General features: G+C 44.7%; 1 protein-coding gene, 10 non-coding genes and 2 pseudogenes across 11 annotated transcripts; all 13 read right to left on the bottom strand.

Annotated features, from left to right (window-relative positions):
- Positions 1-253: 253 nt before the first annotated feature.
- On the bottom strand, positions 254-372 carry LOC125731214 (5S ribosomal RNA). Its single transcript, XR_007391495.1, has one exon. It is a non-coding gene; the product is annotated as a 5S ribosomal RNA (ribosomal RNA).
- A 1,076-nt stretch (positions 373-1,448) lies between these two features.
- LOC125731679 (5S ribosomal RNA) lies at positions 1,449-1,568 on the bottom strand (annotated as a pseudogene).
- Positions 1,569-2,643: 1,075 nt separating this feature from the next.
- On the bottom strand, positions 2,644-2,762 carry LOC125732423 (5S ribosomal RNA). Its single transcript, XR_007391803.1, has one exon. It is a non-coding gene; the product is annotated as a 5S ribosomal RNA (ribosomal RNA).
- A 1,079-nt stretch (positions 2,763-3,841) lies between these two features.
- On the bottom strand, positions 3,842-3,960 carry LOC125736499 (5S ribosomal RNA). Its single transcript, XR_007395777.1, has one exon. It is a non-coding gene; the product is annotated as a 5S ribosomal RNA (ribosomal RNA).
- A 1,081-nt stretch (positions 3,961-5,041) lies between these two features.
- On the bottom strand, positions 5,042-5,150 carry LOC125732314 (5S ribosomal RNA; annotated as a pseudogene).
- A 1,077-nt stretch (positions 5,151-6,227) lies between these two features.
- Positions 6,228-6,346, bottom strand: LOC125732422 (5S ribosomal RNA). The gene has a single exon (XR_007391802.1). It is a non-coding gene; the product is annotated as a 5S ribosomal RNA (ribosomal RNA).
- Positions 6,347-7,426: 1,080 nt separating this feature from the next.
- Positions 7,427-7,545, bottom strand: LOC125736829 (5S ribosomal RNA). The gene has a single exon (XR_007396097.1). It is a non-coding gene; the product is annotated as a 5S ribosomal RNA (ribosomal RNA).
- A 2,279-nt stretch (positions 7,546-9,824) lies between these two features.
- Positions 9,825-9,943, bottom strand: LOC125732870 (5S ribosomal RNA). Its single transcript, XR_007392234.1, has one exon. It is a non-coding gene; the product is annotated as a 5S ribosomal RNA (ribosomal RNA).
- A 1,090-nt stretch (positions 9,944-11,033) lies between these two features.
- LOC125736990 (5S ribosomal RNA) lies at positions 11,034-11,152 on the bottom strand. Its single transcript, XR_007396257.1, has one exon. It is a non-coding gene; the product is annotated as a 5S ribosomal RNA (ribosomal RNA).
- Positions 11,153-12,237: 1,085 nt separating this feature from the next.
- On the bottom strand, positions 12,238-12,356 carry LOC125732869 (5S ribosomal RNA). The gene has a single exon (XR_007392233.1). It is a non-coding gene; the product is annotated as a 5S ribosomal RNA (ribosomal RNA).
- Positions 12,357-13,441: 1,085 nt separating this feature from the next.
- LOC125736979 (5S ribosomal RNA) lies at positions 13,442-13,560 on the bottom strand. The gene has a single exon (XR_007396246.1). It is a non-coding gene; the product is annotated as a 5S ribosomal RNA (ribosomal RNA).
- Positions 13,561-14,644: 1,084 nt separating this feature from the next.
- On the bottom strand, positions 14,645-14,763 carry LOC125731732 (5S ribosomal RNA). Its single transcript, XR_007391647.1, has one exon. It is a non-coding gene; the product is annotated as a 5S ribosomal RNA (ribosomal RNA).
- Positions 14,764-16,768: 2,005 nt separating this feature from the next.
- LOC125719201 (uncharacterized) lies at positions 16,769-18,787 on the bottom strand. Its single transcript, XM_048993775.1, has one exon. The coding sequence runs from the start codon at positions 18,785-18,787 to the stop codon at positions 16,769-16,771; it is 2,019 nt and encodes a 672-aa protein (XP_048849732.1).
- Between the last annotated feature and the right edge of the window lie 1,676 nt (positions 18,788-20,463).

The raw sequence follows: 20,463 nt of genomic DNA, 5'->3' as shown, positions 1-20,463 counted from the left end.
ATTAACAATAAGTTGTAAAACGTGAATGGGGAGTGACAGTCTTCAAGTTTGTGAGAAGATCGCGCCCTGGTGGAATAAAGGCACGAACAGCTTACAGCACCTAGAATTACCAGGAAGTATTTAGAGTAAAACGGTGTGTAAAAGCTGCCTTTATGAATGAGAGAAAAAAGAAATATATAAAATAGTAAGGGGAGTGATAGATTTAAATTAATCGTGAGGTGGAGTGCCCCCTGTATAAAGTAAAAGTGAGAAAAGCTTACAGCACGTGGTATTCCCAGGCGGTCACCCATCCAAGTAATAACCAGACCCTACCCCACTTAGCTTCCGAGATCAGACGAGATCGGGCGTGTTCAGGGTGGTATGGCCATAAACGAGAGCTGCGAACAAAAACAGCCCTTTTGCATTACACGCCTCTATACATGCCAGTTAGTCCCATTGGATCCTACTCCTGTTTTTTTTTTTATCTGACTCACACTGCAGCCCCACCATCCAATTGGCAGCGCCGGACCCACACCAAACATTCACCAAACTACTCAGCCGGCAGCCTACCACAATTATTCCATTCTTTCCGCATCCGCACACTTCCTTCTCTTTAACTCCTTTTCACTACCGCACAGGTTAATCGCCGCACGTCCCCCGCCAGCAAACATTACTCCTTTGCCTACCGCATGCAGGCTTCTCTTAACGACCCTCTGTTATCAACTCCGCTAACAGCCACAAAATCTCCGCCGCACGAAGCCCACTGGTAGCTGTTGAATCACATGCTTCCCCAAAACGTCGCGCTGTCAGAAGACTGGGAGCTACACACGCCAACAAGTCCATACTGCAGGCTGCAGCCAGAACAATTTTCTACATTCAAACATCGACGGCCTCTTCTCTCTAAAAATTCACCAGAACGCTTCTACCACCAGCAAAGAAGTTTCCATCCCTAATTCCTCTGTGATTCCCACCAACCTAAACATTAATCTGGCATTGAAGGATGTGAATTACCCCGGCCAGCCTGCTCTTTTAAATACAGCTTTTAGCGAGTTTTGAAAGGAGGAGAAGAGCAGACCTTGCTATGCCAATAATATCGAGTCTTCTGTGGCGAAGTGGTTTTTGCATAGAAAACAAAGCGGTCAGTTGAAGAGGAATAATATCAGTACTTTGTTTAAAACTGTGTGTAAAAAGCTGTCTCTTTATCATTAACAATAAGTTGTAAAACGTGAATGGGGAGTGACAGTCTTCAAGTTTGTGAGAAGATCGCGTCCTGGTGGAATAAAGGCACGAACAGCTTACAGCACCTAGAATTGCCAGCAGTATTTAGAGTAAAACGGTTTCTAAAAGCTGCCTTTATGAAAGAGAGAAAAAAAATATATATATATATAAAATAGTAAAATGGAAGGGGAGTGATAGATTTAAATTAATCGTGAAGTGGAGCGCCCCCTGTATAAAGTAAAAGTGAGAAAAGCTTACGGCACCTGGTATTCCCAGGTGGTCTTCCTTCCAAGTACTAACCAGACCTTACCCTGCTTAGCTTACCGAGATCGGACGAGATCGGGTGTGTTCAGGGTGGTACGGTCGTAAGCGAGAGACACTACCAAAAACAGCCCTTTTGCATTACACGCGTCTATACATGCCAGTTAGTCCCATTGGATCCTACACCTGTTTTTTTTTTTTTTATCTGACTCACACTGCAGCCCCACCATCCAATCGGCAGCGCCGGACCCACACCAAACATTCACCAAACTACTCAGCCGGCAGCCTACCACAATTATTCCATTCTTTCCGCATCCGCACACTTCCTTCTTTTTAACTCCTTTTCACTACCGCACAGATTAATCGCCGCACGTCCCCCGCCGGCAAACATTACTCCTTTGCCTACTGCATGTAGGCTTCTCTTAACGACCCTCTGTTATCAACTCCGCTAACAGCCACAAAATCTCCGCCGCACGAAGCCCACTGGTAGCTGCTGAATCACATGCTTCCCCAAAACGTCGCGCTGTCAGAACACTGGGAGCTACACACACCAACAAGTCCATACTGCAGGCTGCAGCCAGAACAATTTTCTACATTCAAACATCGAAGGCCTCTTCTCTCTAAAAATTCACCAGACCGCTTCTACCACCATCAAAGAAGTTTCCATCCCTAATTCCTCTGTGATTCCCACTAACCTAAATATTAAGCTGGCATTGAAGGGTGTGAATTACCCCCGCCAATCTGTTCTTTTAAATACAGCTTTTAGCAAGTTTTGAAAGGAGAAGAGCAGAACTTGCTATGCCAATAATATCGAGTCTTCTGTGGCGAAGTGGTTTTTGCATAGAAAACAAAGCGGTGAGTTGAAGAGGAATAATATCAGTACTTTGTTTAAAACTGTGTGTAAAAAGCTGTCTCTTTATCATCAACAATAAGTTGTAAAACGTGAATGGGGAGTGACCGTCTTCAAGTTTGTGAGAAGATCGCGCCCTGGTGGAATAAAGGCACGAACAGCTTACAGCACCTTGAATTACCAGGAAGTATTTAGAGTAAAACGGTTTCTAAAAGCTGCCTTTATGAATGAGAGAAAAAAAAAATATATATATAAAATAGTAAAATGGAAGGGGAGTGATAGATTTAAATTAATCGTGAAGTGGTGCGCCCCCTGTATAAAGTAAAAGTGAGAAAGGCTTACAGCACCTGGTATTCCCAGGAGGTCTCCCATCCAAGTACTAACCAGACCCTACCCTGCTTGGCTTCCGAGATCAGACGAGATCGGGCGTGTTCAGGGTGGTATGGCCGTAAGCGAGAGATGCTACCAAAAACAGCCCTTTTGCATTACACGCCTCTATACATGCCAGTTAGTCCCATTGGATCCTACTCCTGGTTTTTTTTTTTTTTTTTATCTGACTCACACTGCAGCCCCACCATCCAATCGGCAGCGCCGGACCCACACCAAACATTCACCAAACTACTCAGCCGGCAGCCTACCACAATTATTCCATTCTTTCCGCATCCGCACACTTCCTTCTTTTTAACTCCTTTTCACTACCGCACAGGTTAATCGCCGCACGTCCCCCGCCGGCAAACATTACTCCTTTGCCTACTGCATGCAGGCTTCTCTTAACGACCCTCTGTTATCAACTCCGCTAACAGCCACAAAATCTCCGCCGCACGAAGCCCACTGGTAGCTGCTGAATCACATGCTTCCCCAAAACGTCGCGCTGTCAGAACACTGGGAGCTACACACACCAACAAGTCCATACTGCAGGCTGCAGCCAGAACAATTTTCTACATTCAAACATCGACGGCCTCTTCTCTCTAAAAATTCACCAGACCGCTTCTACCACCAGCAAAGAAGTTTCCATCCCTAATTCCTCTGTGATTCCCACTAACCTAAACATTAAGCTGGCATTGAAGGGTGTGAATTACCCCGGCCAATCTGTTCTTTTAAATACAGCTTTTAGCAAGTTTTGAAAGGAGAAGAGCAGAACTTGCTATGCCAATAATATCGAGTCTTCTGTGGCGAAGTGGTTTTTGCATAGAAAACAAAGCGGTCAGTTGAAGAGGAATAATATCAGTACTTTGTTTAAAACTGTGTGTAAAAAGCTGTCTCTTTATCATTAACAATAAGTTGTAAAACGTGAATGGGGAGTGACAGTCTTCAAGTTTGTGAGAAGATCGCGCCCTGGTGGAATAAAGGCACGAACAGCTTACAGCACCTAGAATTACCAGGAAGTATTTAGAGTAAAACGGTTTCTAAAAGCTGCCTTTATGAATGAGAGAAAAAAAAAATATATATATAAAATAGTAAAATGGAAGGGGAGTGATAGATTTAAATTAATCGTGAAGTGGAGCGCCCCCTGTATAAAGTAAAAGTGAGAAAAGCTTACAGCACCTGGTATTCCCATGTGGTCTCCCATCCAAGTACTAACCATACCCTACCCTACTTAGCTTCCGAGATCAGACGAGATCAGGCGTGTTCAGGGTGGTATGGCCGTAAGCGAGAGATGCTACCAAAAACAGCCCTTTTGCATTACACGCGTCTCTACATGCCAGTTAGTCCCATTGGATCCTACTCCTGGTTTTTTTTTTTTTTTTATCTGACTCACACTGCAGCACCACCATCCAATCGGCAGCGCCGGACCCACACCAAACATTCACCAAACTACTCAGCCGGCAGCCTACCACAATTATTCCATTCTTTCCGCATCCGCACACTTCCTTCTCTTTAAGTCCTTTTCACTACCTCACAGGTTAATCGCCGCATGTCCCCCGCCGGCAAACATTACTCCTTTGCCTACCGTATGCAGGCTTCTCTTAACGACCCTCTGCTATCAACTCAGCTAACAGCCACAAAATCTCCGCCGCACGAAGCCCACTGGTAGCTGCTGAATCACATGCTTCCCCAAAACGTCGCGCTGTCAGAACACTGGGAGCTACACACACCAACAAGTCCATACTGCAGGCTGCAGCCAGAACAATTTTCTACATTCAAACATCGACGGCCTCTTCTCTCTAAAAATTCACCAGACCGCTTCTACCACCAGCAAAGAAGTTTCCATCCCTAATTCCTCTGTGATTCCCACTAACCTAAACATTAAGTTGGCATTGAAGGGTGTGAATTACCCCGGCCAACCTGCTCTTTTAAATACAGCTTTTAGCGAGTTTTGAAAGGAGGAGAAGAGCAGACCTTGCTATGCCAATAATATCGAGTCTTCTGTGGTGAAGTGGTTTTTGCATAGAAAACAAAGTGGTGAGTTGAAGAGGAATTATATCAGTACTTTGTTTAAAACTGTGTGTAAAAAGCTGTCTCTTTATTATTAACAATAAGTTGTAAAACGTGAATGGGGAGTGACAGTCTTCAAGTTTGTGAGAAGATCGCGCCCTGGTGGAATAAAGGCACGAACAGCTTACAGCACCTAGAATTACCAGGCAGTATTTAGAGTAAAACTGTTTCTAAAAGCTGCCTTTATGAAAGAGAGAAAATATATATATATATATAAAATAGTAAAATGGAAGGGGAGTGATAGATTTAAATTAATCGTGAAGTGGAGCGCCCCCTGTATAAAGTAAAAGTGAGAAAAGCTTACAGCACCTGGTATTCCCAGGAGGTTTCCCTTCCAAGTACTAACCAGACCATACTCTGCTTAGCTTCCAAGATCATGCGTGTTCAGGGTGGTATGGCCGTAAGCAAGAACCGCGAACAAAAACAGCCCTTTTGCATTACACGCCTCTATACATGCCAGTTAGTCCCATTGGATCCTACTCCTGGTTTTTTTTTTTTTTATCTGACTCACACTGCAGCCCCACCATCCAATCGGCAGCGCCGGACCCACACCAAACATTCACCAAACTACTCAGCCGGCAGCCTACCACAATTATTCCATTCTTTCCGCATCCGCACACTTCCTTCTTTTTAACTCCTTTTCACTACCGCACAGATTAATCGCCGCACGTCCCCCGCCGGCAAACATTACTCCTTTGCCTACTGCATGTAGGCTTCTCTTAACGACCCTCTGTTATCAACTCCGCTAACAGCCACAAAATCTCCGCCGCACGAAGCCCACTGGTAGCTGCTGAATCACATGCTTCCCCAAAACGTCGCGCTGTCAGAACACTGGGAGCTACACACACCAACAAGTCCATACTGCAGGCTGCAGCCAGAACAATTTTCTACATTCAAACATCGACGGCCTCTTCTCTCTAAAAATTCACCAGACCGCTTCTACCACCATCAAAGAAGTTTCCATCCCTAATTCCTCTGTGATTCCCACTAACCTAAATATTAAGCTGGCATTGAAGGGTGTGAATTACCCCCGCCAATCTGTTCTTTTAAATACAGCTTTTAGCAAGTTTTGAAAGGAGAAGAGCAGAACTTGCTATGCCAATAATATCGAGTCTTCTGTGGCGAAGTGGTTTTTGCATAGAAAACAAAGCGGTGAGTTGAAGAGGAATAATATCAGTACTTTGTTTAAAACTGTGTGTAAAAAGCTGTCTCTTTATCATCAACAATAAGTTGTAAAACGTGAATGGGGAGTGACCGTCTTCAAGTTTGTGAGAAGATCGCGCCCTGGTGGAATAAAGGCACGAACAGCTTACAGCACCTAGAATTACCAGGAAGTATTTAGAGTAAAACGGTTTCTAAAAGCTGCCTTTATGAATGAGAGAAAAAAAAAAATATATATATAAAATAGTAAAATGGAAGGGGAGTGATAGATTTAAATTAATCGTGAAGTGGTGCGCCCCCTGTATAAAGTAAAAGTGAGAAAGGCTTACAGCACCTGGTATTCCCAGGAGGTCTCCCATCCAAGTACTAACCAGACCCTACCCTGCTTGGCTTCCGAGATCAGACGAGATCGGGCGTGTTCAGGGTGGTATGGCCGTAAGCGAGAGATGCTACCAAAAACAGCCCTTTTGCATTACACGCCTCTATACATGCCAGTTAGTCCCATTGGATCCTACTCCTGGTTTTTTTTTTTTTTTTTATCTGACTCACACTGCAGCCCCACCATCCAATCGGCAGCGCCGGACCCACACCAAACATTCACCAAACTACTCAGCCGGCAGCCTACCACAATTATTCCATTCTTTCCGCATCCGCACACTTCCTTCTTTTTAACTCCTTTTCACTACCGCACAGGTTAATCGCCGCACGTCCCCCGCCGGCAAACATTACTCCTTTGCCTACTGCATGCAGGCTTCTCTTAACGACCCTCTGTTATCAACTCCGCTAACAGCCACAAAATCTCCGCCGCACGAAGCCCACTGGTAGCTGCTGAATCACATGCTTCCCCAAAACGTCGCGCTGTCAGAACACTGGGAGCTACACACACCAACAAGTCCATACTGCAGGCTGCAGCAGGAACAATTTTCTACATTCAAACATCGACGGCCTCTTCTCTCTAAAAATTCACCAGACCGCTTCTACCACCAGCAAAGAAGTTTCCATCCCTAATTCCTCTGTGATTCCCACTAACCTAAACATTAAGCTGGCATTGAAGGGTGTGAATTACCCCGGCCAATCTGTTCTTTTAAATACAGCTTTTAGCAAGTTTTGAAAGGAGAAGAGCAGAACTTGCTATGCCAATAATATCGAGTCTTCTGTGGCGAAGTGGTTTTTGCATAGAAAACAAAGCGGTCAGTTGAAGAGGAATAATATCAGTACTTTGTTTAAAACTGTGTGTAAAAAGCTGTCTCTTTATCATTAACAATAAGTTGTAAAACGTGAATGGGGAGTGACAGTCTTCAAGTTTGTGAGAAGATCGCGCCCTGGTGGAATAAAGGCACGAACAGCTTACAGCACCTAGAATTACCAGGAAGTATTTAGAGTAAAACGGTTTCTAAAAGCTGCCTTTATGAATGAGAGAAAAAAAAATATATATATATAAAATAGTAAAATGGAAGGGGAGTGATAGATTTAAATTAATCGTGAAGTGGAGCGCCCCCTGTATAAAGTAAAAGTGAGAAAAGCTTACAGCACCTGGTATTCCCATGTGGTCTCCCATCCAAGTACTAACCATACCCTACCCTACTTAGCTTCCAAGATCAGACGAGATCGGGCGTGTTCAGGGTGGTATGGCCGTAAGCGAGAGATGCTACCAAAAACAGCCCTTTTGCATTACACGCGTCTCTACATGCCAGTTAGTCCCATTGGATCCTACTCCTGGTTTTTTTTTTTTTTTTATCTGACTCACACTGCAGCACCACCATCCAATCGGCAGCGCCGGACCCACACCAAACATTCACCAAACTACTCAGCCGGCAGCCTACCACAATTATTCCATTCTTTCCGCATCCGCACACTTCCTTCTCTTTAAGTCCTTTTCACTACCTCACAGGTTAATCGCCGCATGTCCCCCGCCGGCAAACATTACTCCTTTGCCTATCGTATGCAGGCTTCTCTTAACGACCCTCTGCTATCAACTCAGCTAACAGCCACAAAATCTCCGCCGCACGAAGCCCACTGGTAGCTGCTGAATCACATGCTTCCCCAAAACGTCGCGCTGTCAGAACACTGGGAGCTACACACACCAACAAGTCCATACTGCAGGCTGCAGCCAGAACAATTTTCTACATTCAAACATCGACGGCCTCTTCTCTCTAAAAATTCACCAGACCGCTTCTACCACCAGCAAAGAAGTTTCCATCCCTAATACCTCTGTGATTCCCACTAACCTAAACATTAAGTTGGCATTGAAGGGTGTGAATTACCCCGGCCAACCTGCTCTTTTAAATACAGCTTTTAGCGAGTTTTGAAAGGAGGAGAAGAGCAGACCTTGCTATGCCAATAATATCGAGTCTTCTGTGGTGAAGTGGTTTTTGCATAGAAAACAAAGTGGTGAGTTGAAGAGGAATTATATCAGTACTTTGTTTAAAACTGTGTGTAAAAAGCTGTCTCTTTATTATTAACAATAAGTTGTAAAACGTGAATGGGGAGTGACAGTCTTCAAGTTTGTGAGAAGATCGCGCCCTGGTGGAATAAAGGCACGAACAGCTTACAGCACCTAGAATTACCAGGCAGTATTTAGAGTAAAACTGTTTCTAAAAGCTGCCTTTATGAAAGAGAGAAAATATATATATATATATAAAATAGTAAAATGGAAGGGGAGTGATAGATTTAAATTAATCGTGAAGTGGAGCGCCCCCTGTATAAAGTAAAAGTGAGAAAAGCTTACAGCACCTGGTATTTCCAGGTGGTTTCCCTTCCAAGTACTAACCAGACCATACTCTGCTTAGCTTCCAAGATCATGCGTGTTCAGGGTGGTATGGCCGTAAGCAAGAACCGCGAACAAAAACAGCCCTTTTGCATTACACGCCTCTATACATGCCAGTTAGTCCCATTGGATCCTACTCCTGGTTTTTTTTTTTTTTTTTTTATCTGACTGACACTGCAGCACCACCATCCAATCGGCAGCGCCGGACCCACACCAAACATTCACCAAACTACTCAGCCGGCAGCCTACCACAATTATTCCATTCTTTCCGCATCCGCACACTTCCTTCTTTTTAACTCCTTTTCACTACCGCACAGGTTAATCGCCGCACGTCCCCCGCCGGCAAACATTACTCCTTTGCCTACTGCATGCAGGCTTCTCTTAACGACCCTCTGTTATCAACTCCGCTAACAGCCACAAAATCTCCGCCGCACGAAGCCCACTGGTAGCTGCTGAATCACATGCTTCCCCAAAACGTCGCGCTGTCAGAACACTGGGAGCTACACACACCAACAAGTCCATACTGCAGGCTGCAGCCAGAACAATTTTCTACATTCAAACATCGACGGCCTCTTCTCTCTAAAAATTCACCAGACCGCTTCTACCACCAGCAAAGAAGTTTCCATCCCTAATTCCTCTGTGATTCCCACTAACCTAAACATTAAGCTGGCATTGAAGGGTGTGAATTACCCCGGCCAATCTGTTCTTTTAAATACAGCTTTTAGCAAGTTTTGAAAGGAGAAGAGCAGAACTTGCTATGCCAATAATATCGAGTCTTCTGTAGCAAAGTGGTTTTTGCATAGAAAACAAAGCGGTCAGTTGAAGAGGAATAATATCAGTACTTTGTTTAAAACTGTGTGTAAAAAGCTGTCTCTTTATCATTAACAATAAGTTGTAAAACGTGAATGGGGAGTGACAGTCTTCAAGTTTGTGAGAAGATCGCGCCCTGGTGGAACAAAGGCACGAACAGCTTACAGCACCTAGAATTACCAGGAAGTATTTAGAGTAAAACGGTATGTAAAAGCTGCCTTATGAATGAGAGAAAAAGAAAAAAAAATATATATATATATAAAATAGTAAAATGGAAGGGGAGTGATATATTTAAATTAATCGTGAAGTGGAGCGCCCCCTGTATAAAGTAAAAGTGAGAAAAGCTTACAGCACCTGGTATTCCCAGGAGGTCTCCCATCCAAGTACTGACCAGACCCTACCCTGCTTGGCTTCCGAGATCGGATGAGATCGGGCGTGTTCAGGGTGGTATGGCCGTAAGCGAGAGACGTGACCAAAAACAGCCCTTTTGCATTACACGCGTCTATACATGCCAGTTAGTCCCATTGGATCCTACTCCTGTTTTTTTTTTTTTTTTATCTGACTCATACTGCAGCACCACCATCCAATCGGCAGCGCCGGACCCACACCAAACATTCACCAAACTACTCAGCCGGCAGCCTACCACAATTATTCCATTCTTTCCGCATCCGCACACTTCCTTCTTTTTAACTCCTTTTCACTACCGCACAGGTTAATCGCCGCACGTCCCCCGCCGGCAAACATTACTCCTTTGCCTACTGCATGCAGGCTTCTCTTAACGACGCTCTGTTATCAACTCCGCTAACAGCCACAAAATCTCCGCCGCACGAAGCCCACTGGTAGCTGCTGAATCACATGCTTCCCCAAAACGTCGCGCTGTCAGAACACTGGGAGCTACACACACCAACAAGTCCATACTGCAGGCTGCAGCCAGAACAATTTTCTACATTCAAACAATCGACGGCCTCTTCTCTCTAAAAATTCACCAGACCGCTTCTACCACCAGCAAAGAAGTTTCCATCCCTAATTCCTCTGTGATTCCCACTAACCTAAACATTAAGCTGGCATTGAAGGGTGTGAATTACCCCGGCCAATCTGTTCTTTTAAATACAGCTTTTAGCAAGTTTTGAAAGGAGAAGAGCAGAACTTGCTATGCCAATAATATCAAGTCTTCTGTGGCGAAGTGGTTTTTGCATAGAAAACAAAGCGGTCAGTTGAAGAGGAATAATATCAGTACTTTGTTTAAAACTGTGTGTAAAAAGCTGTCTCTTTATCATTAACAATAAGTTGTAAAACGTGAATGGGGAGTGACAGTCTTCAAGTTTGTGAGAAGATCGCGCCCTGGTGGAATAAAGGCACGAACAGCTTACAGCACCTAGAATTACCAGGAAGTATTTAGAGTAAAACGGTTTCTAAAAGCTGGCTTTATGAAAGAGAGAAAAAAAAAAAATATATATATATATATATATAAAATAGTAAAATGGAAGGGGAGTGATAGATTTAAATTAATCGTGAAGTGGAGCGCCCCCTGTATAAAGTAAAAGTGAGAAAAGCTTACAGCACCTGGTATTCCCAGGTGGTCTCCCATCCAAGTACTAACCAGACCCTACCCTGCTTAGCTTCCGAGATCAGACGAGATCGGGCGTGTTCAGGGTGGTATGGCCGTAAGCGAGAGAAACTACCAAAAACAGCCCTTTTGCATTACACGCCTCTATACATGCCAGTTGATCCCATTGGATACTACTAATGTTCTTTTTTTTTTTTTTTATCTGACTCACACTGAAGCCCCACCATCCAATCGGCAGCGCCGGACCCACACCCAACATTCACCAAACTACTCAGCCGGCAGCCTACCACAATTATTCCATTCTTTCCGCCTCCGCACACTTCCTTCTTTTTAACTCATTTTCACTACCGCACAGGTTAATCGCCGCACGTCCCCCGCCGGCAAACATTACTCCTTTGCCTACTGCATGCAGGCTTCTCTTAACGACCCTCTGTTATCAACTCCGCTAACAGCCACAAAATCTCCGCCGCACGAAGCCCACTGGTAGCTGCTGAATCACATGCTTCCCCAAAACGTCGCACTGTCAGAACACTGGGAGCTACACACACCAACAAGTCCATACTGCAGGCTGCAGCCAGAACAATTTTCTACATTCAAACATCAACGGCCTCTTCTCTCTAAAAATTCACCAGACCGCTTCTACCACCAGCAAAGAAGTTTCCATCCCTAATTCCTCTGTGATTCCCACTAACCTAAACATTGAGCTGGCATTGAAGGGTGTGAATTACCCCGGCCAATCTGTTCTTTTAAATACAGCTTTTAGCAAGTTTTGAAAGGAGAAGAGCAGAACTTGCTATGCCAATAATATCGAGTCTTCTGTGGCGAAGTGGTTTTTGCATAGAAAACAAAGCGGTCAGTTGAAGAGGAATAATATCAGTACTTTGTTTAAAACTGTGTGTAAAAAGCTGTCTCTTTATCATTAACAATAAGTTGTAAAACGTGAATGGGGAGTGACAGTCTTCAAGTTTGTGAGAAGATCGCGCCCTGGTGGAATAAAGGCACGAACAGCTTACAGCACCTAGAATTACCAGGAAGTATTTAGAGTAAAACGGTGTGTAAAAGCTGCCTTATGAATGAGAGAAAAAGAAAAAAAAATATATATATATAAAATAGTAAAATGGAAGGGGAGTGATAGATTTAAATTAATCGTGAAGTGGAGCGCCCCCTGTATAAAGTAAAAGTGAGAAAAGCTTACAGCACCTGGTATTCCCAGGAGGTCTCCCATCCAAGTACTGACCAGACCCTACCCTGCTTGGCTTCCGAGATCGGATGAGATCGGGCGTGTTCAGGGTGGTATGGCCGTAAGCGAGAGACGTGACCAAAAACAGCCCTTTTGCATTACACGCGTCTATACATGCCAGTTAGTCCCATTGGATCCTACTCCTGTTTTTTTTTTTTTTTATCTGACTCATACTGCAGCACCACCATCCAATCGGCAGCGCCGGACCCACACCAAACATTCACCAAACTACTCAGCCGGCAGCCTACCACAATTATTCCATTCTTTCCGCATCCGCACACTTCCTTCTTTTTAACTCCTTTTCACTACCGCACAGGTTAATCGCCGCACGTCCCCCGCCGGCAAACATTACTCCTTTGCCTACTGCATGCAGGCTTCTCTTAACGACCCTCTGTTATCAACTCCGCTAACAGCCACAAAATCTCCGCCGCACGAAGCCCACTGGTAGCTGCTGAATCACATGCTTCCCCAAAACGTCGCGCTGTCAGAACACTGGGAGCTACACACACCAACAAGTCCATACTGCAGGCTGCAGCCAGAACAATTTTCTACATTCAAACATCGACGGCCTCTTCTCTCTAAAAATTCACCAGAATGCTTCTACCACCAGCAAAGAAGTTTCCATCCCTAATTCCTCTGTGATTCCCACTAACCTAAACATTAAGCTGGCATTGAAGGGTGTGAATTACCCCGGCCAATCTGTTCTTTTAAATACAGCTTTTAGCAAGTTTTGAAAGGAGAAGAGCAGAACTTGCTATGCCAATAATATCAAGTCTTCTGTGGCGAAGTGGTTTTTGCATAGAAAACAAAGCGGTCAGTTGAAGAGGAATAATATCAGTACTTTGTTTAAAACTGTGTGTAAAAAGCTGTCTCTTTATCATTAACAATAAGTTGTAAAACGTGAATGGGGAGTGACAGTCTTCAAGTTTGTGAGAAGATCGCGCCCTGGTGGAATAAAGGCACGAACAGCTTACAGCACCTAGAATTACCAGGAAGTATTTAGAGTAAAACGGTTTCTAAAAGCTGGCTTTATGAAAGAGAGAAAAAAAAATATATATATATATATATATAAAATAGTAAAATGGAAGGGGAGTGATAGATTTAAATTAATCGTGAAGTGGAGCGCCCCCTGTATAAAGTAAAAGTGAGAAAAGCTTACAGCACCTGGTATTCCCAGGTGGTCTCCCATCCAAGTACTAACCAGACCCTACCCTGCTTAGCTTCCGAGATCAGACGAGATCGGGCGTGTTCAGGGTGGTATGGCCGTAAGCGAGAGAAACTACCAAAAACAGCCCTTTTGCATTACACGCCTCTATACATGCCAGTTGATCCCATTGGATACTACTAATGTTCTTTTTTTTTTTTTTTATCTGACTCACACTGAAGCCCCACCATCCAATCGGCAGCGCCGGACCCACACCCAACATTCACCAAACTACTCAGCCGGCAGCCTACCACAATTATTCCATTCTTTCCGCCTCCGCACACTTCCTTCTTTTTAACTCATTTTCACTACCGCACAGGTTAATCGCCGCACGTCCCCCGCCGGCAAACATTACTCCTTTGCCTACTGCATGCAGGCTTCTCTTAACGACCCTCTGTTATCAACTCCGCTAACAGCCACAAAATCTCCGCCGCACGAAGCCCACTGGTAGCTGCTGAATCACATGCTTCCCCAAAACGTCGCACTGTCAGAACACTGGGAGCTACACACACCAACAAGTCCATACTGCAGGCTGCAGCCAGAACAATTTTCTACATTCAAACATCAACGGCCTCTTCTCTCTAAAAATTCACCAGACCGCTTCTACCACCAGCAAAGAAGTTTCCATCCCTAATTCCTCTGTGATTCCCACTAACCTAAACATTAAGCTGGCATTGAAGGGTGTGAATTACCCCGGCCAATCTGTTCTTTTAAATACAGCTTTTAGCAAGTTTTGAAAGGAGAAGAGCAGAACTTGCTATGCCAATAATATCGAGTCTTCTGTGGCGAAGTGGTTTTTGCATAGAAAACAAAGCGGTCAGTTGAAGAGGAATAATATCAGTACTTTGTTTAAAACTGTGTGTAAAAAGCTGTCTCTTTATCATTAACAATAAGTTGTAAAACGTGAATGGGGAGTGACAGTCTTCAAGTTTGTGAGAAGATCGCGCCCTGGTGGAATAAAGGCACGAACAGCTTACAGCACCTAGAATTACCAGGAAGTATTTAGAGTAAAACGGATTCTAAAAGCTGCCTTTATGAATGAGAGAAAAAAAAATATATATATATATATATAATAGTAAAATGGAAGGGGAGTGATAGATTTAAATTAATCGTGAAGTGGAGCGCCCCCCGTTTAAAGTAAAAGTGAGAAAAGCTTACAGCACCTGGTATTCCCAGGAGGTCTCCCATCTAAGTACTAACCAGACCCTACCCTGCTTAGCTTCCGAGATCAGACGAGATCGGGCGTGTTCAGGGTGGTATGGCCGTAAGCGAGAGATGCTACCAAAAACAGCCCTTTTGCATTACACGCGTCTATACATGCCAGTTAGTCCCATTGGATCCTACTCCTGGTTTTTTTTTTTTTATCTGACTCACACTGCAGCCCCACCATCCAATCGGCAGCGCCGGACCCACACCAAACATTCACCAAACTACTCAGCCGGCAGCCTACCACAATTATTCCATTCTTTCCGCATCCGCACACTTCCTTCTTTTTAACTCCTTTTCACTACCGCACAGGTTAATCGCCGCACGTCCCCCGCCGGCAAACATTACTCCTTTGCCTACTGCATGCAGGCTTCTCTTAACGACCCTCTGTTATCAACTCCGCTAACAGCCACAAAATCTCCGCCGCACGAAGCCCACTGGTAGCTGCTGAATCACATGCTTCCCCAAAACGTCGCGCTGTCAGAACACTGGGAGCTACACACACCAACAAGTCCATACTGCAGGCTGCAGCCAGAACAATTTTCTACATTCAAACATCGACGGCCTCTTCTCTCTAAAAATTCACCAGACCGCTTCTACCACCAGCAAAGAAGTTTCCATCCCTAATTCCTCTGTGATTCCCACTAACCTAAACATTAAGCTGGCATTGAAGGGTGTGAATTACCCCGGTGTAGGGAGCCGCCCACTGGCCCAATGGCGGAATCCAATGGCGCAGCCGAAGGCTGTGAATGCGTGTTGGTCCTTCCAAGCGCTCCTGGGAATTACTTACCCTTTTTAATATACAAAATATTCTTTTAGACACATATCTGACTCCATTTTATTAATAATCTTATTTAAATATATTGTAGTCATGACGTTTATGTTGTTTGGATTACTTCGAGACTCTCCTTTAGATTACCAACTCTAGTTTACCCCTGATGAAGGAGCCCGCCAGATTTGCCTCGGCCGACAGGGCGATCCATGGGCTTGTTCCACAGGGTTTGTCTTAGAGGTACGGAAGCCGCCACCATTTAAGACAATATCAGCCTCAGATTATTCGGGTCCCTCGACCTATATAATTCCCCAAAGGCTCAGTGTCTGCCAATTACTGAGCATGTGGGTGCCTCGGAGATTAAGTCGATGTTTACCCGAACCACATGTACGTCCACCTCAGAGGCTCAGCCGGGGGCAGCCCATATCATAACATGTGTCAACCTCAGCGGCTGTGACGGCGCACCTTTTGTTGCGGTAGTTTGTACGAGGCTTTACTTTGGGCTCGTCTCAGGGACTCCGCCGATGCCGCCCATTGTCTTACCATGTGAGCGTCTCAGGGACTATGCCCGGTGCCTAGGAACATAGTGTGTACGCCCCTCAGAGGGTAGACCGGTACCTTTCATCAGCATGTGTTGACCTCAGAGGTTAAGTCGGCCCGTAACTGAGCGTGTGCGAACTCCAGAGGTGCGGTTCTGGTACCCACCTAACTTAACTTGGGCAGTCGAGTTTGGGACCCGGATAAAGGGGATTTAACTCAGAGGCTGCAAGATAGTATTTACCACTTTAGTCCTAATCAGGATCGAAGCCCAATCTGGAAAGTTTATAAAGAAGTTAGCAAATCAGACAGTCATGAAGTAATCAAGACAACATTTATTAAACATATTACAATATCCAATCATTGACATGTGGCCACACATACTTGTAAATACATTTTGACAAATACAATATAAAACCATCACATACCTCAGCTGAGAGTGCACAAAGTTCTGCGGAAAGTATCTGACTACAGATGGACTTTCGCCCAGTTCTCTGCGGGAGCTCTGATTACAGAGTGACTCCCCGACCTCTTCTGAGGCCCTTCCTTAAGTATCCCAACCAGGTGATGGCATGTCTCTGAAGATTGACCAATTTCGGTCAATAGTTAATTTTAGGGCCATTGCTGGTCTTGGTTCTCAAGTCCCCAGCCAATCAGATCACTTTAGGGGGAGGTTATAATTCTCTTGTTCTACCATGTGGGAGGCTTTCACATTTTTGTAGATTTAGCCGAATTATCTATATTTCCCTTGGGGAAAGTTCTACTGCCTTAACTCTGAGAGTGTAATACTCCTCGTCTCATGCCTATTCAAACGAGACCAACGAGAGGGTTTGAGAACCTGGATGTGATGTCGGAGGTAGCAGAATTGGAGTATTGTAATGATGAAGATACAGCCACTGGCAATAACACATATCCGAAACATCCAGTCCCACCATGAATAGATATACTGTGCTGAACGGGTGGATGCGCTGGTCAAGATATGTACAGTTTTCTTTGCTAAATTAGCCTGCACCTGCGCCTGATGGAGGTGGTAGTCAATCTGTCGAATGACTTGCTGAACTAAATCCATGGTATCGGCCATGGTTCGAGTGCCTTCTTCATAAAAGGTGTCATCCCACCATGGAGAGACATCAACATCTAATGGTACTCTTCCCAAAATGTTGATGTGGCCCATGGTGAAGTCCTCGGTTACCTCCAGGCAGAAAGTGTGATTTGCAGGGCAGGTAAGGCCTCCATAGGAGAATGAGTCCATTTCACTGACAACACACCATTGTGTATGTGAGACTTGAACCGCTTCTGCATGTCCATGTAGAGAGTGTATATTGATGAGTTTTGTGTCGTTATGTGAAAAGGGCTGAAGTGTGTTGCAAGTGCAAATGATATGATGTGTGGTCTCGTGGCAACAGGGACGAGTGGTAAATAGGGTTTCAGTCCCTCTCAGAGTCATGTATCCCATACGATGGTCCCACTTAATTACCTGGTCTTTCATTACAGTTCCCAGGGATCGTATGGTGGTCGAATTTGGATATACCTGGTCTGGATTACTTAAAGGAAAGGTTACAAAGAATCCTATACAACCAACGCATTCAGTACCCGTATGCATCATTAAAGAGGTTAGCAATTCAGAATATTTCAAAGTTCCTCTTATATCTGATTTCAACCATTTCTCTAACTCAAGTTTGCCAATCAGGTCTTTAAGAGCATGTCTTGGAGTTTTTCTCAGACGTAGGTCCAATATTTCCTGTCTTGCTGCTGTAAACAGATCTTGCGCATAAGCGCGGCAGGCTATATCACGCTCGAGGAATTGTGTCTGGTTAAAGAGGGCCTCACTAATTGTTAGAAGGGTTTGGGCTTCAGATTTTACTGCTTTGATGAGATTCTCATTACTATTTGAGAGATGTTGGACGCCGGTGGCTACTTGATTAGCCACCCAGGTTGTATACTGGGATTGTCCTGCTATTCTGTAACTGTTTATTATGGAATTCCCTGACCCAAACAGTCCGGTTATGTCTGCAACTAAATCTCGTTTGGGTCGTTTATACGATACTTGAATAGCAAGCCGGCTCTTGTAATCAGAGACTAAGTCCTCGAGTCGCGTTTGTAACCAGGTATATGTCTTATCTTCGCCATTACAATGTTTTAGATATAGAGGTAACAGATTCGAAATATTATACGTTACATGTGCCATTACTAAATTAACATCATGTATTAAAGTTTTGTTTAGGTTGCCTTTGATAAGTCCGCCGGGAGGAGCAGGATATACCGTAGGGCATCGGTTGGGCTTATGGTACCCACATGTGGTGAGGTTGAAGCAGTGATGTGCTGTCCATGAGCAGTTCTGAGGGCTGGTGTAGTCAATCCTGCTGCTTTGGCACTGCCCCACACAGTAAGTCCCTTCTCTCCGGCTGGTCCATATGAAGATCTTGGGTTTGCTGATCTTCCCTGGAGGGGCAGTTAGATTGAAGAACAACTCTGTGTAATGTATACTGGTGGTGTTGTGGGTTATTGAGTGTGTGCACCAATACTTTGCAGGTTCTAGATCCCGGGTGTTATAACACTTCTTCGGGTCTAGCCCATTGTTATTCTGTTTATGCATGGGATATAACTTTCCCTGGGTTGCGTCTGGTATATCCTTAAGTTTATACCAGGCTGTGAGATTATGGGATCCTGAAGAGATGCTGAGGTATCCAGTTATATTTAAATAGGGAAGATAGGTGGATCCTGTCTTACAGCAAATCTGTGTGGCACAATTTGGTTCCGGAGCTACTCCGGGGGCCATATAACTGAGTCCTGTAATTGTGTCTCATGAGATGTGTATGGCCCCTCCATGTGTCTCCACACCCATCTTCCGCATTCTGAGCTGTGCTTCAACTGGACTCTCTGCCCCAGCTTGAGGCATGTCTGGTTAGACACCTCTCTCACGTCGGGGGTCCATGGAATTGCAGTTATGAGCCTGTAATGGGACATAGGAATATGGACAAGGTTATTTTGTCATTGAATCTTGGGTTGCTTTGCATTGGGACATGTGGTACCACTTTAACTTTCCTTTGATGGTTATACCCACACAACTGTTGCATACGGCTTTCACTTCATATGGCCCATGCCATCGCGGGGCAAAAGCATTTTCTTTCACGAAGACCCGTACCATTATCATATCCCCTGCTGAGAACTTGGTCTCAGAATTTGGGTTGAACTGCACATCATTAGCTCGGTCTGATTGTTGCTGTTTGATGGCTGCTGACGCTTGGAGGGTTTTCAAACGTTCTTGCAGTTGGAGCAGCACTGTTTGTTGCTTAGCCACTATAAGTGGTCCCATATCTGCAGGGGATATTTCTGGGTCAATTGGCAATTTCATCACTCGTCCAGTCATGAGTTCATATGGACTAACGCCTGTTGCTTTTGAAGGGGTTGCTCGTAGCACCGTTAGGACTGTGGGTAGTGCATCAATCCATTGGTTGTGGCATTGTGCTATCTGCTTTGCAATGCCTTCCTTGATTGTGCGATTTACTCGCTCGACTATCCCAGAACTCTGGGGTCTGTATGGGACATGGAGCTTCTGCTGGATGTTCAACATCCGGCACATCTCTCTTACTACCTGTCCTGTGAAATGGGTACCTTGATCAGATTCAATTTGCGTCGGTGTCCCCCATAACGGGATGATTTGGTTCGCTAGCACCCGTGCCACTGTAGTTGCTGTATTATTACGTGTGGGTATGGCCTCTACCCACTTTGAGAATTTATCAATTATGATCAAGCAATACCGGTACCCCCCTTTGGCACTGGGTAGCGGGCCAATGAAATCCATCTGCAATTCCTCCCAGGGACCCCGTGGCGGGTCTGGTCTATGGAATTTGGTACGCCCTGGTTTTCCTTGGTTAACGATGGCACACACATGACATGACTTACACCATGTGGCCACGTCTGATCCCATCGCTGGCCACCAGAAGTACCGTTGTATAAGCTGTAATGTTTTATGGGCTGATACATGTGTATATTCATGATACAATTTTATTATGGGTTTTTGTAATGCTTCGGGTACGACATATTTACCTTCTCTGAGTATTATTCCTTCTTTAATGGTGATCAGTGCATCACTGTCTAACGGGGCCGTGAGCATTTTATCGGAGACCCATAACTCTTTCTGATATTGTTTTAAGTCAATCGGAGTGATCTGAATGGTATTTATGCTATGAACCTGCTGATGTTCAGCTTGCCATTCCTCTCCCTGTAAAGCTGCTAATTTTGCCAGCTGATCAGCTATGTTATTATTTTGCTCGTGTTTATTTGGATTTTTAGTTATGTGTGCCCGCACTTTAACTACTGAAAGGGGGTTTGCGCGTTGCTGAATCGCTTGCCAGATTGCTGTAACAACGTCATAATGTTTAATTGGTTTTCCAGCAGATGTTAAGAATTTGCGCAATCGCCACTGGGTGATGAAATCGTGTACTACGCCAA

The sequence above is a fragment of the Brienomyrus brachyistius genome, chromosome 2 (genome assembly GCF_023856365.1).
Source record: "Brienomyrus brachyistius isolate T26 chromosome 2, BBRACH_0.4, whole genome shotgun sequence".
NCBI classification, from domain to species: Eukaryota; Metazoa; Chordata; class Actinopteri; order Osteoglossiformes; family Mormyridae; genus Brienomyrus; species Brienomyrus brachyistius.
This window is presented reverse-complemented; position numbering and strand designations above follow the sequence as displayed.